The sequence below is a fragment of the Geotrypetes seraphini genome, chromosome 6 (genome assembly GCF_902459505.1).
Source record: "Geotrypetes seraphini chromosome 6, aGeoSer1.1, whole genome shotgun sequence".
NCBI classification, from domain to species: Eukaryota; Metazoa; Chordata; class Amphibia; order Gymnophiona; family Dermophiidae; genus Geotrypetes; species Geotrypetes seraphini.
The window spans coordinates 50632832-50647172 of NC_047089.1; the positions used below are offsets into that span (position 1 = coordinate 50632832).

Genomic DNA, 14341 nt, shown 5'->3' on the forward strand with positions numbered 1-14341 from the left:
GTAGAGACTTATCTCAGAACCTTATTTCTAAGTTGCTGCCTTCTGCTTTCACAGAGCTTAGACATCTGGAAAAAGTGTAAGCTGGGATTTACAATAAAAGCAAGTTAATTATTTCTTTCTTTTACATCTAGGTTGGTTTGTTTTTTAGTAAAGTATTTTTTGTTTTATTTTTAGCAATCTGAGCTTCAATCCAATTGACCTCCATCTAAACCAGTTTGACAGTCTTCGACTACTTAAGTCTCTGTAAGTGATCATTTTTATCTTAATTGAACACAAAATATCAGGATATCCTTGTCACATCTTCTAACTGACCATAAAATAACCCATATTTGTAAATTCTTTTCTGCCATGAGGGGAAAATAGCCTTTCCAAACCCTTAGGCATATGGGTATTCCATGGCCTCTCCCAGTAGAAACAAAAAGACACCACATAAGATTATTTAAAAGTTAGACTGCCAGCCACATGGCTGGCCTTAAATAATGATCCAAGCACAGAGAAGCAGCTAATGAAGAGACTTCTAATTGATTGGTGGCCACCTCCCCATACCAGTCAATCCACCCTGGTTATAGAAATGAGTACTTGTCAAGGAAGGCTTATGACAGCACAGCTTAAAGGAAGCCACTTCTGGGAGTTGGAGCCTCAAATTAGTAGAAGAAAACTTCTAGTCTAAACCATATTCAAAATAAAAAGAACAAAATATATTAATAAGCTAATCCTGTTAAAGTTATATAATTGTGTACTCTTATTATATTTTGACTCAATATAAATAATAATCTAAAATATATTATAAGTCTATACTAAAAAGGGTGCTGTGGATCTAGTAATCTATATATATATATAAAATTGGATGTAAGTATGTATGTATGTTCCAGCATAACTCTGAAACGCATGGAGAGATTTCAACCAAACTTGGTATGCATATCACTTACTATCTGGGAAAAAATACTGTGGGGGTGGGAAGGGGGTCACACACACAGATACAACCAATTATATATATATATATGTAGATATATAGATATATAGATAGATGGAACTGCTTTGACCAATTGTGTGAAGCTTGGGGAATGATGTCACACTGTCAATTAACAGTATTTAAGGAAGTGCAGCTGTAGTGGCGTAATCACTGAATACAAGTCTATCGATACCGGAAGATTGGGATAAATAAATATCCAGGCAACACCGGGTGATCAGCTAGTAACAAATATACAGTGGTACCTTGGTTTACGAGCATAATTCGTTCCAGAAGCATGCTCTTAAACCAAAACACTCGTATATCAAAGCAACTTTTCCCATAAGAGTTAGTGTAAACTTGAACAATTCATTCCACATCCCCAAAAACTTAATTACCATTAGGGACACATCCACCGCTGCCTCTGCCATCATGAGAATCTCGGAGAGGGTGAGATCAGAAGGCCTGAGCATGCGCAGATGCTCAAGGCTCAGCAGCAGACCGATGGCAGGCACTTTTATCACCGGCGGTGCAGGGGTAAGGACAGGGCCAGTCGGGGAGGGGGGGGAAGAGGTGATAGAAGCGCCGGTGGCCTCAGGGGGAGCAATACTGTTGGTTCCCGCAGTCGGGTCGGGTGGGGGCTCGCAAATCGAGTCAATGCTCGGTTTACGAGTCAAAAGTTTGCTGAGTGTTTTGCTCGTCTTACATTACATTACATTACATTGCGGATTTCTATTCCACCTATACCTTGCAGTTCAAGGCGGATTACAAAAGATTTGGCTGGACATTTTCCAGTGAAGATACAATTTTTTTTTTTTTTTTTTTTTAAACAGAGGGGAGATAGCTGGATAGAATCCTAGGGGAACTCACAGGTTGGATAGTAAACTGACAGTGCCGAACTGTGTGATATAGACAAATGGAATACAGTTAGAGTAGGTAAGATTACAAACTATTTTAGGGGTCTGTTTACTTGGAAGGTGTTTAGGTGGGTAATTTGGGGGAGAGTTATCTGGAGGTAGGTGAATCATCTGGAGGTAAGTGAAGAGGGGTTAAGATATTTGGATGAATTTTTTGAAAAGCAGGGTTTTGATTTCTTTTCAGAATGTTTTGAAGTCTGATATTGTCAGCAGATTGGAGATGGAATGGTTGAGTTTTGCTGCTTGTGTTGTCAGAAGGTTGTCAAACATTTTCTTGCGTTGTGTGCCTTTGAGTGGGGGGAAGGCAAAAGGGTTCGAGGTTCTTCTGTGTCTTGAGGTGGAGATCTGGTTTAAGCGGTTGTTTAGATAGGAGGGGGAAGAGCCGTGTAACGCTTTGAATAATAGGGAGTGGAATTTGAATTGAATTCGTGCTTGTATGGGTAGCCAGTGAGAGTCTAAGAAGGCAGTTAAAGTGATCATATTTTCTAAGTGAGTAGATCAGTCTGAGGGCGGTGTTTTGTATGGTCTGGAGTTGTTTTATCATAGTAGCTGGACAAGGAAGATATAGGGAGTTGCAATAATCCAGCAGACCTAAGACTGCAAAACAATCGCAAACTGGGTTACTAGTAAACCGAGGTTTGACTGTATTTCAATATTAAAGTCAATATGTAATGGGGAAAGTATGAAATTCATATGCATAATTCTTTTTTTTCAGAAGCCTGGAGGGAATTGAGATTTCAAATATAAATTTAAGAATGTTTTTGCCCATGAAGAACCTGTCTCATATGTAGGTATATATGCAATGTGCTATAATTCATATGCCACAATGGAGCTTATGCCTTTTGATTTGTTATGAGTTTAGGGGTCCTTTAGGGTTGTCCAGAAAAACCTAAAGTTGGAAAAATTGTGCGAATTTAAGTTTTTCCCATGAATTGGATTGTGCATAATCAGAAAATAATTTTTAATAATTTTTCAAGCCTATCCTGGGGTTGCTCATAGCCACTGATTACATAAAGCAGCAACATAATTACAGCATTGCAGGCTTTATCTTGACTATCTAAAGAAAACATTGAATCCTTGAGTGTTTGGAATGCCATTGGTAGATGACTACACCAAAGAGTACATGTTTAGCTATTAGCGAAGTATGTTGTGAGTAAATTTCTGTTATTTTCCACAATAAAGTGCAGATATTGAAGATTCATTTTATAAAATGCTGCTAGATATTTTGCATAAAATATCTTTTTATCAATGTATCATTGCTGAGTGAAAACACAAAAGTTATAGCCATAATACCAAGAAATTTACTCCATTAAGCAAAAATAAATTTTAAGAAAAACAGCTTTATGTGATTGGTGGTTTTGAGCGATCAGCACAGAGAGGGACAGAGCACACCAAACACAATACAGCAAAAAACCCCACAAAGGGCCTCAATGAACAGGGACATCTTTATTGGCCCAATACGAGCCCTGGTTTGGCATACAACATCTACATCAGGCATTGGCCAATAAGCAAAATATTATTACCAAACTTTGGGGATCAGAATCAGTCCTAAAGCCCGAGCACAATCTCAGTCCTATGTTGCTTCAGCAGGAAAGTAAAAGTGAAAGTAAAATTATTTTCTGATCATGCATAATGAAATTCATGGGAAAAACTTCAATTTGCACAATTTTTCTAACTTTAGTTTTTTCTGGACAGCCCTAGGGCCTTTGTATTAATGCGTGGGAAAATGTATACTGTAAAACATATTAAAAGTGTTTTGTGGTAATTTGCCAGTTCCCATGGATTGAGTGCATTATTTATTTCTCAAAATATTTTTTGGGGGGTTGTGCCATGGGTGGGGAACAGATGTGGAAGTGTGCTAACTGAATAACATGTGTACTAACTGAATAACAGAGATTTAATGCAGGAACAATTAGCACCTCTTAAATAGGAGGCAGAACACATAGAAACATGATGGCAGATAAAGGCCAAATGGCCCATCCAGTCTGCCCATCTGCTGCATCCACTATCTCATCCTTTCCCTAAGAGATCCCACATTTCCAAAAAGGGGGTGGAAAAGGGGGTGCGTCTTATGGACCAAATACACTGCATCCCCCACCCTGGTACCTTTTTTAGTGTTGGTCCAACGTGGTCTCCAGGACGTCCGCCTGTGTCTTTAGAAGAACGACGCAGGAGCACAACCTGTGCGCTTCCTGCCTGGTCCCGCACCGCTCTGTGATTGGCTGCAGTCAGTAACTTCCCAGCACCAGACCACCAGAGGCACCTACATGTAGAGGAGGAAAACCCAAGAAGAAGAAAATTCTGAACCAAATTAATTTTGTTGTTGTTTTTTCCTCCTCTACAGGTGGGTGCGTCTTATGATCCGAAAAATACGGTACATATTGAAATCTTTAAGTCTGTCCTCATATGCCTTATGACAAAGATCATTGATCATTTTAGTATACAATTGTACGCAGTATTCTAAATGAGGTCTCAGCTTGCTAAATGATAGCGAAAAGGAGCTCTTCATTGCCTGTTTTTCACGGATTACCTGTGTTGGTTTTTTTGATTTATTAAAAAGGTTCTCTACATGTGTGTGTATATCATAACCTACCAGACTCCCGAGGAAGGAGTATTTTCTGAAACATGGACCATGTCGGGTCCTGGCTCTTCACATATGAGAACCATTACTTGAATTGCTACATTATATTTTTACTCATTAAAGACTTTGGGGTCTTTTTACTAAGACGCACTAATATTTAGCGTGCCTTAGTAAAAGAACCCCTTTGTGCCTTGTACATCATTTCCACAGTTTCTTCTTTGTTTTTGTTGTTTGACTCTCTACTGCAGATTTGTTGGATCATTTTTTTTGTTTTGTCTTTTCCTTTTATCTTATGCCAGTATTTTTTGTTATTGTTGTTTTGCTTTTAGCTATTTCAAAAAATTCCGATACTGTACCTATGCACCTCACGTGAGAGTCTGCACACCATTAACAGATGGAATTTCCACATTTGAGAACCTTCTAGCTAACAATATCCAAAGAATCTTTGTCTGGGTAATAGCTTGTGTTACTTGCTTTGGAAATCTTTTTGTCCTTGGAATGAGATCATTCATCCAATCCGAATATAAAACACAGACTTTGTCAATAAAATCTTTATGTTGTAAGTATATTTTAAGCTATTGGTATTGTCTTGAAGTATGATTCAAATGTACATATAGGGGCTTATTTAGTTAAAGGTGTGCTGAAATCTGTGAGGTACATTTTAGTGAGGTACATTTTAGGGCATTTTCTCTTTTTTGAATTTCAGGTCATGTTAGCATGTGGTACCTGTAAAATAATGCGGGAATCCTTACTGCTTCCATGCCCATTCTCCTCTTATGACGCATCTCCTTCAACAATATTCTTTTTTTTTTTTTTTTTGCAATTGTTTATTTATAACCAAAAATACACACCAACACAGCATCACAGTACCAAAACAGTACAAGCAATACAATCAAACAAGCATCAGAGTAGCATAACCCTCTAAGAACAACCCCACCCCTCCCCCCCCCGTAACAGCATACAACACCCATCATCCCCTGTAAGCCAAAAATCACTCCCACAGGCGTCCAAGCACCCTAGGAAAAGGAAGGAGAAAAAATACAAAATCAACCCAAAACCAACCCAAAAAAAGGAAAAAAAAAAAAAGGCCAAATCCAGAAGAAATCAGGCTCCCAATGCCCATAGCCTGGTCTGGGCCAGTAGATCATCTGACAGCAGCGCTCCCCCCATCCAAGTTCTCCACCTCAAGATATCTCCCCCAAATATCATAGTATTGCTGCCATCGTCGTGTCAGCAGGGCCGAAAGCCTGTATTTTTCGCAGACCCATCCCAATTTATCTTTCATAAGAGGCAGTGTAGGCAGAGTCGTGCTACGCCAAAGGTGAGCCACAGTCAGCCTGGCCGCTGTGAAAGCCAACTGTACCAGTCTATCCTGAGTATCGTCAGCTCCTCCCGTGGGAAACCCCAATAAAGCCACCTCCGCTCTTCTTTGAAGGGGCACCTGAAGAAGAGCCCCCACATACTGAAACACCTGGCTCCAAAAATCATGAAGTGAAGGGCAGCTCCACCACATATGAAAAAAGGTTCCCCGCTGCCCACATCCCCTCCAGCATAAGGCTGAGCCCTGAACATACATCTTACTCAGATGAACCGGGGTCATGTACCAGCGGACCAGCATTTTAAGAGCATTCTCCACCAGCACAGGAGCCACTGCTATATGATGTATCCTAAGCGATATAGTTTCCCATAAGGCCTCATCAAACACCTGCCCCAAGTCTCGTTCCCACGCCACCAAATATGAAGGTTTCCGGGCCCCATCCTGATGCACCCACTTGTACAGCAGGGAAATGCAGCCTCTGTGCACTGGGGATCCCAGCAACTGCTCAAAGGCAGAACAAGTATAAACTGCGGCATCAGCCCGTTTAGCCCTCTGCAAATAACTTTTCACCTGGAGATAGGGGAAAAGGTCCTTGGAATCTAACTGATAAAGAGCCTGGAGCTCAGGAAAAGCCCGAATAGTCTCACCCTCCAAGAATTGGCCAAAGTACTGCAACCCATTCTTTGCCCACCTCACAAATATCCCCCCATCTCTCCCCGGCACAAAATCAGACGCATAGCACAAGGGAAGAAAGTACACCCCCTTACTCTTACCTAGCAGTTTGCGAGCTTCTCCTTTCCAAACCCTCAGTGTCCAATTAGTGAACGGGTTAGAGATTGTCCCCAACTCCCTCACCCCCAAATCTCCCCACATAAGCAACCCCAGGGTCCCAGCCCCCCACGACACATCCAGCACACCTTGTTCAACCTGCACCCATAATTTCAAAGAAGGCGCATGCCACTCCACTCCCGCTCGTAACTGAGCCGCCCGGTAATAATGTTCCAAATGGGGGATCCCCAAACCCCCCTCCGCCTTAAACTTAAACATGGCCCATTGAGCCACCCGTGGCCGTCTGCCTCCCCACACGAACCGCAAGAGGCTACGCTGCCAGCGAAGAAAATACTTCCTAGGGATTTCTACCGGCAAAACCTGAAAAAAATATAAGAACTTAGGTAACACCAACATCCGAGTTACCTCCATGCGTCCCATCCAAGACACATATAATTTATCCCACCGATCCATATCCCTGGCCAGGGATGCTACCAGGGGAATATAGTTAAGTTGAAATAAGGTCGCCCAGTCCACCCCCAACTGGATACCCAAATATCTAATAGGGCCCTTAACCCAACGAAAGGGCACCACCCTCTTAATACCCGGAATATCTGCGTCCGGGACCGATATATTAAGTATCTCTGTTTTTGCCATATTGGCCTTAAAACCCGAAAGAGACCCATAAGCTGTCATAAGGTCCTGAAGGGATAGAGGGGACTCCGCCGAACCCTCCACAATTGCCAAGATATCGTCAGCGAATAAAGACAATTTGTATTCATTCCCCTGGATCGTTACCCCCCGCACCCGAGCCGTCTGTCGAATCTTTTGTGCAAGAGGTTCAATCACCAGAGCAAACAGCAACGGTGACAAGGGACAACCTTGCCTCGTTCCCCTCCGCAATTCAAAGGGGGAGGAGTAGACCCCATTGATTTTCACACCCGCCATGGGCCCATTATACAAAGATAGAATCCAAGACACATAACGGGCCCCCAGGCCTACATGACGGAGAACCGCTTCCATAAATCGCCAATCCACGCGGTCAAACGCTTTTTCGGCATCCACCGCCACCCATGAACCACCAGACCGTCGGGCCTGCCATACCAAGTTCAGAACTTTACGAATCCCATCCGCCGCTTGCCGACCCCCTATGAATCCCACCTGATCAGGATGGATAAGGGTTGGCATATGAAGCGCCAAACGATCAGCGAGCACCCGGGCAAGAATTTTGGTATCAATACCCAATAGAGAAATCGGCCGATAGCTCCCACACTGAGTAGCATCCTTCCCCGGCTTCGGTAAAATCGTGATCCCCGCCAGTCGCATAAAGAAAGGCAATTGTGCTTCATCCCTCAGGTCATTATATAAGCGTGCTAACAACGGTGCCACCAGAGTAGACAATTTCTTATAAAATAATCCCGTAAACCCATCTAACCCCGGGGATTTCCCCGGTTTCAACTGTCGAATCACATTATGCACCTCCTCCAAAGTAATATCCGCATCCAGCCCTTGCATCACAGAGGTCGGGAGGGATGCCAGGCCCAAGTCCTGAAGATACTGAGTAATCTCCTCCACCGACCCCTGACTCTCTGGCGTATATAGCTGCTGATAAAATTCACAAAAGCGGGCGTGAATAGCACCCTCATCCGTCAACATCTGTCCCGAACAATCCTTAATAGCCATAATATTAGATTGCGTCCGCTGCAGGCGTAGACGATGAGCCAACAACTTCCCTGCTCTATTACCAGATTCAAAAAACCGCAAACGAAGACGCTCAAGATTAAATTGGATTTCCTCATCCTCCAACTTCCCCAATTCTGCCCGCACCTCACGAATCCGAAGTCCCAGGGGTGCTCCCCCTTGACCACGTTTGTGTTGATCAACTAGCTGCCGTAGAGTCTCTCTCAAACTCCGCTCCTTCTGCAAGGTTTGTCTTTTTTTATACGCGGCCATCGATATAAGCTCTCCCCGCAACACGGCCTTCAGACTCTCCCAGATCGTCATCGGAGAGTATTGACTAACATCATTATGTTCCAAAAAATCCATAATAACCTGCTCCACCTTACGGAGCAGCAACGGGTCCCTCAATAAACTATCATTTAATTTACAGTATCGGTCCCCCACCCAGGTCCTCCCCCAGCGGACATCCATCCAAATGGGAGCATGATCCGACCACCCAATGTCCTCAATGTGAGACCCAAGTAATCTACCCCCCCACCCCTTATCCAAATACAACATGTCTATTCTGGTATACACCCCATGCACAGGGGAGTAATAAGAGAAATCCTTACCCATCCAGTGCTGGGAACGCCAGCCATCAACCACATTGAGGACATCAACAAAATGCTTAAGCCGCTTCCGATCCGACTTAAGTCTGTCCCCCCCAGCCCCCGTAGAGTCCCAGCAAGGGTCAATAACCAAATTAAAGTCCCCTCCCACCAACAATGAGCCCTTTTTTACCAACAGTACCTTGGCCAATACCTCATCAAAAAAGGACCCCTGTTGTGTATTTGGAGCATACAGATTCACTAGGGTAACCACTTCCCCATTAAGTTGGCCCACCCAGATAACCCAACGCCCCCCTCATCCCTCCATACCTGTTCAGGCACTAATTTAAGATGTCTAGCAAACAAAATACCCACCCCCACCTTCTTCCGCTCGTTTCGATTAGAAGCCCAAACCCTGTCAGGACATTCTTTATATTGTATCAACTTTTCTCCAGGTTTCAAGAAGTGAGTTTCTTGCACAAAACCAACATCAATCCGCAACCTCTTTAATTCTTTTAACAATAACTGACGTTTACGGGGCATGTTGAAACCCTTAACATTAAAGCTACCCACTCTCAATTTATCAGCTGCCATGGCCCAGAATATCATTCCCACACCAGTCACCCCTCTTCCTCCTCCCCCCCATCCTCTCCAAAATCCCATGCTGTTACCCCCCTTCCCCCCTTCATCCCACCCCCCTCCCCACCCTCCCCACTCCCACCACCTCCATCTCCCGTCCATGACTTCGTATGACCCCACCAAAGCCCATGTCCCCATCCCTCCTCCCCCTCCCAAAAGTGCTGCCCATCATACATACACTACAGACACTCCCCTCCACTGGAGACCCCGCTCTCACACCCCCAGATATTCCCCCGCACACATTAACACTGTCCATCAGTTCCCAAAGTCCCCAGCATCCAAAAATCTTCAACAGGACTAGACCACTGCCTTCACAGCTCCTCCTCAGGTGGCCGGCCTGGAACCACTGCCTTTGGACTCTCCCACGCCGACTCTACCATCCGGCCTGCGTTTGCAGGACCGCACCGGTCTAGCTTGCCACTGGAATCGCTCCTCCATCTGGCCCGATGAGGTCCCCAGAGGGGGATCTTCCGCACTCTGAAGACCTTCCCTCCGCAGCAGTGCCCGAGCTTCTTCCAGAGTGGTGACTCTCTTGTGCGCTCCATTGATGGTAATCAGGAGCCCGAAAGGGAATAGCCAGCGGTATTTCAAATTATGCTTTCTCAGAATCTGCACCACTGGGCGAAATTCCCGCCTCCTCTGCAGAGTAATTGCGGATAGATCTTGAAAAACTTCCACTTTATGACCCTTCCAATCGAACGTGCCCAGCTCTCTGGCTTGCCTCACCATCCGGTCCTTATCCACAAAGGCATGAAGGCAGGCAATGATATCTCTAGGACTATCATCCTTTTTGGGTCCTAGTGCCCGGTGGGCCCTGTCCACCTTCACCGCCTTGGCTCCAACAGCGTCCCCCTCCTGCGGGCAAAGGGCCACAAAAATCTCTTGAACCACATGGACTGCATCCTGATATTCAGCTAGCTCCGGCACCCCCCTGATACGCACATTGTTCCTGCGTGACCTGTTCTCCAGGTCCTCAAGGCGTGTAAAACATTCATGCCAGTCCTTTTGCGCTACCTTGAACGCCCCACTCAGATCCTGCACCACCACCTCTTGATCCCCAATGCGCCGTTCCGTCTCCTCCACTCTCCCCAGGAGGTCAGCAAAGTCCTTCCGGATTTTTTTAACTGCATCTTTGATCTTGCCTTTCACAGCAGCCACCTCCTGCTTGATATCGTAAGCCCACTGCTGGAGATTTGGTCACTGCCGCGGCGCAGTCCTGGCGTCTCAGTCTCGGAGAGGCGCCTCTCTCCGACTCGTCCTCTGATGCGCTCTCCCCCGACTCGCGCTCGGGCGCTCTGGAGGCCCCACGCACATGGCGCAGGCCGCATTGGTCACTGCCCGCATCGGGCCCCCGCCCCTCCATGCTCGGTTTTTTTGAGGGCATACTGTGCACGCGACCCACTTCAAGGCTGGAATAGCAAGGCTCCGTGGCAGGAGAAAACACCACAGCACCCCTGGGAGGGAGGTATGTGCCCACGGAGGTCAGAGCTCGAACTCTAACCGTCCACCATGCTTCGTGACGTCACCGGAAGCCCCTAACCGTCCACCATGCTTCGTGACGTCACCGGAAGCCCTCCTTCAACAATATTCTAACTGGTTAAATCACTTGTTTTTGGCTATCCGGTCATTTTGAGCAATACTTATCTGATTTTAAGAACATAAGAACATAAGCAATGCCTCTGCTGGGTCAGACCTGGGGTCCATCGTGCCCAGCAGCCTGCTCATGCGGCGGCCCAACAGGTCCAGGACCTGTGCAGTGATCCTCTATTTATACCCTTCTATCCCCCTTTCCAGCAGGAAATTGTCCAATCCTTTCTTAAACCCCAATACCGTACTCTGCCCTATTACGTCCTCTGGAAGCGCATTCCAGGTGTCCACCACACGCTGGGTAAAGAAGAACTTCCTAGCATTTGTTTTGAATCTGTCCCCTTTCAGTTTTTCCGAATGCCCTCTTGTTCTTTTATTTTTTGAAAGTTTGAAGAATCTGTCCCTCTCCACTTTCTCTATGCCCTTCATGATCTTGTAAGTCTCTATCATATCCCCTCTAAGTCTCCTCTTCTCCAGGGAAAAGAAACCCAGTTTCTCCAATCTCTCAGCGTATGAAAGGTTTTCCATCCCTTTTATCAGACGCGTCGCTCTCCTCTGAACCCTCTCGAGTAACGCCATATCCTTCTTAAGGTACAGTGACCAATATTGGACGCAGTATTCCAGGTGCGGGCGCACCATCGCCCGATACAACGACAGGATGACTTCTTTTGTCCTGGTTGTAATACCCTTCTTGATTATACCTAGCATTCTATTCGCTATTTTCTTCAATGAAAATGACCGGTTAGCACCAAATTCAAAAGCAACTAATTTGTGGGTGTTCCAGGGGCAGAAGTGGATTAAGTGCCAATATTCAGCTCCTCACCACATAATTAAATGACTTAAATTTAGCCGCATAAATAGCCATCCTATCTTAAAGTAATTTGGTTTATGTGGTCAAGAGCTGACTATTGACTTAGCTGGCTCAAATAAACCAGATATTCAGTGCCAAAATCCAAACAGGGCCTGTCATTGAATATCTAGGGCAGGGGTGTCCAACCTTTTGGCTTCCCTGGGCCGCATTGGCCAAAAAAAATGTTTCTAGGGCCGCACAAACGCTGCAGCAACACAGAAGAGGGAGCCAGCAAGACAGTAAACACCCAGGGCCAGCAGAGGAAAACATTGCATCGCCCTCAACCGGGGCCGCAAAAAAGACTTCATGGGGCCGCAGGTTAGACACCCCTGATCTAGGGATAACACCAGCAGCGGGCATGATTATTCTACCTGCCTCAACCCCTACCCACCACCATAGGGAGTCCTCCTGGGCCAGGCAATTGCCACCACTCACCATCCAAAGGCCCTCCTCATACCTTTAAATGCCCTAGTGGTCTAGTGGCCTCTTCCAGGCAGAGAAAGCCCCAGATGCTCCTGGTCCTGACATTCGCAATCAAAATGGCTGCCAAGATGTCCTAGAAACTATTCTGAGATTGGAACCAGTAAGGGCAGGAGCAACTGGGGATTGCTCATGCCATTTTCAATCTCAGAATGGCTCCTGAAACTGCCACAGGAGGTTCCAGGAGCCATTCTGAGATTGAAAACGGCATGAGCAGCATAGAGAGCTGCACGGGAACGGGGATGACGGGAATCCCGCAGGATCTATGGGGATCCTGCGGGTTCCCCCTTCGGGTCACGGGGATCCTGTGGGGACGCCCCCTAGGGTTGTGGGGATTCTGTAGGGATGCCCCCTAGGGTCGCCGGGTTCCTGCGGGGTTGGATGTACTTGCGAGGCTCGTCTTCTCCCTACCTGCCAGACCAATTTGGAAGGGGGGAAAAAGGGAGAGGCACAGTAACAGAGCAAATGGAAGACGCAGAGAGAAGAGAAATAGTGGATGGAAGGAATTGAATGAGAACATGAGGAAAGCAGAAACCAGGCAACAAAGGTAGGAAAAAAATTCTATTTCTTTTTTTTTTTTTTTTTTTGCTTCAGGATAAAGTAGTATATTAGTTGTGTTGATAAAAATTTATAAACATTAGAGGTTCTGGTAGAAACCCGTTTACAAAGTATGTATTCTTCCCAATTAATATTTCCAAATTAATAAAGTCTTTTTGCTTATTTGTAAATGGGTGTCTACCAGAGCCTTTAATTCAGTAGCATAATTAAATGAAATAACTATTTCTGAAGTTTATAGGGACGGGCGGGGACGGGTGGAGACGGAGGGGATTCCTCGCGGGGACGGGAGGGAATGGAGGGATTCCTCGTGGGGATGGGTGGGATTCCTCACAGGGACGGGTGGGGACGGGTAGGACTTTGGCAGGTACGGGTGGGGACGGGTGGGACTTTTGCAGGGACGGGTGGGGATGGGTGGGATTTCTGTCCCCGCGCAACTGTCTAAAGCAGCAGCAATCCCCAGTTGGGATCACTCCTGCCATAATGTGGCCACTAGACCAAGAAGACATTTAAAGGTAGGCCCAGTGACCGCCTTCAGCTGGTGGGAGGATAGTAGGATTGTGGTTGTGGGGGACACTCAGATTCACTTTCTGCAGGGTGGACTGCTCGGACCCACTTTCTGCCGGGGGAGGGGGGCTTGGAGAACCCTCTCTCTGCCATGGGGTTGGCATGAGAGTACCTTCTCTTGTCGGGGGGAGAAGGGGAGTGCCATTTTCTGGTTCAGCTTCTGTTTTGACCAAAATCAAGTACCAACTTTATGCTGCTTCAATTTTAGTCAAAACTGAGAACCCTGATTCTGGTTGTCCTCTGTGATAGCCTGTTTTTCCTACACTAGATGCATAAAAGGGCTTAATATAGTTCCATAATCTGTAGTGCAAAGATAAATATTTATCAGTACTAACTATGGTAACAAAGACTTGAAGAAGACCCCCTACTGAGCTCTCAGAAAAGTTATTATATATCAAGTTGCAAAAATCTGACCTTGACCCTTCCATACCATCCAGCTATCGCCCAATTGCAAATATCCCTCTCCTAACCAAGATGCTAGAGTCCATCATTTCTTCCCAACTCTCATCATACTTAGAGAGATTCTCTATTCTTTTACCCTATCAATATGGCTTTCGTCCTAACTTCAGCACCGAATCCCTACTGTCTTCCCTGATTTCAAGGGTTCAACAACTTCACTCTCGAAACAAGTTCGCCGTCCTCCTACAATTTGACCTTTCCGCTGCTTTCGACGTTGTTCACCATGATATTCTTGTTTACCAACTCTCTGAGATAGGTATCAACTCCACAGTCCTAGGTTGGTTCTCTAAATTCCTCCGCTCTCGTTCTTACATTGTTAACATGAATGGCACCTCATCCTCCCCCTGGAAACCGAATTGTGGAGTCCCGCAAGGCTCTCCACTATCCCCTATCCTTTTCAACAT

General features: G+C 45.7%; 1 protein-coding gene across 1 annotated transcript in view; it reads left to right on the forward strand.

Moving 5' to 3' along the window:
- RXFP2 (relaxin family peptide receptor 2) overlaps positions 1-14341 on the forward strand; it is a 79900-nt gene that overhangs the window by 48553 nt on the left and 17006 nt on the right. The window contains exons 12-15 of the mRNA XM_033948641.1: positions 5-76; positions 175-243; positions 2582-2653; positions 4777-5006. Of these exons, the coding sequence (XP_033804532.1) occupies positions 5-76; positions 175-243; positions 2582-2653; positions 4777-5006 (443 nt within the window). The remainder of the gene's footprint in view (positions 1-4; positions 77-174; positions 244-2581; positions 2654-4776; positions 5007-14341) is intronic.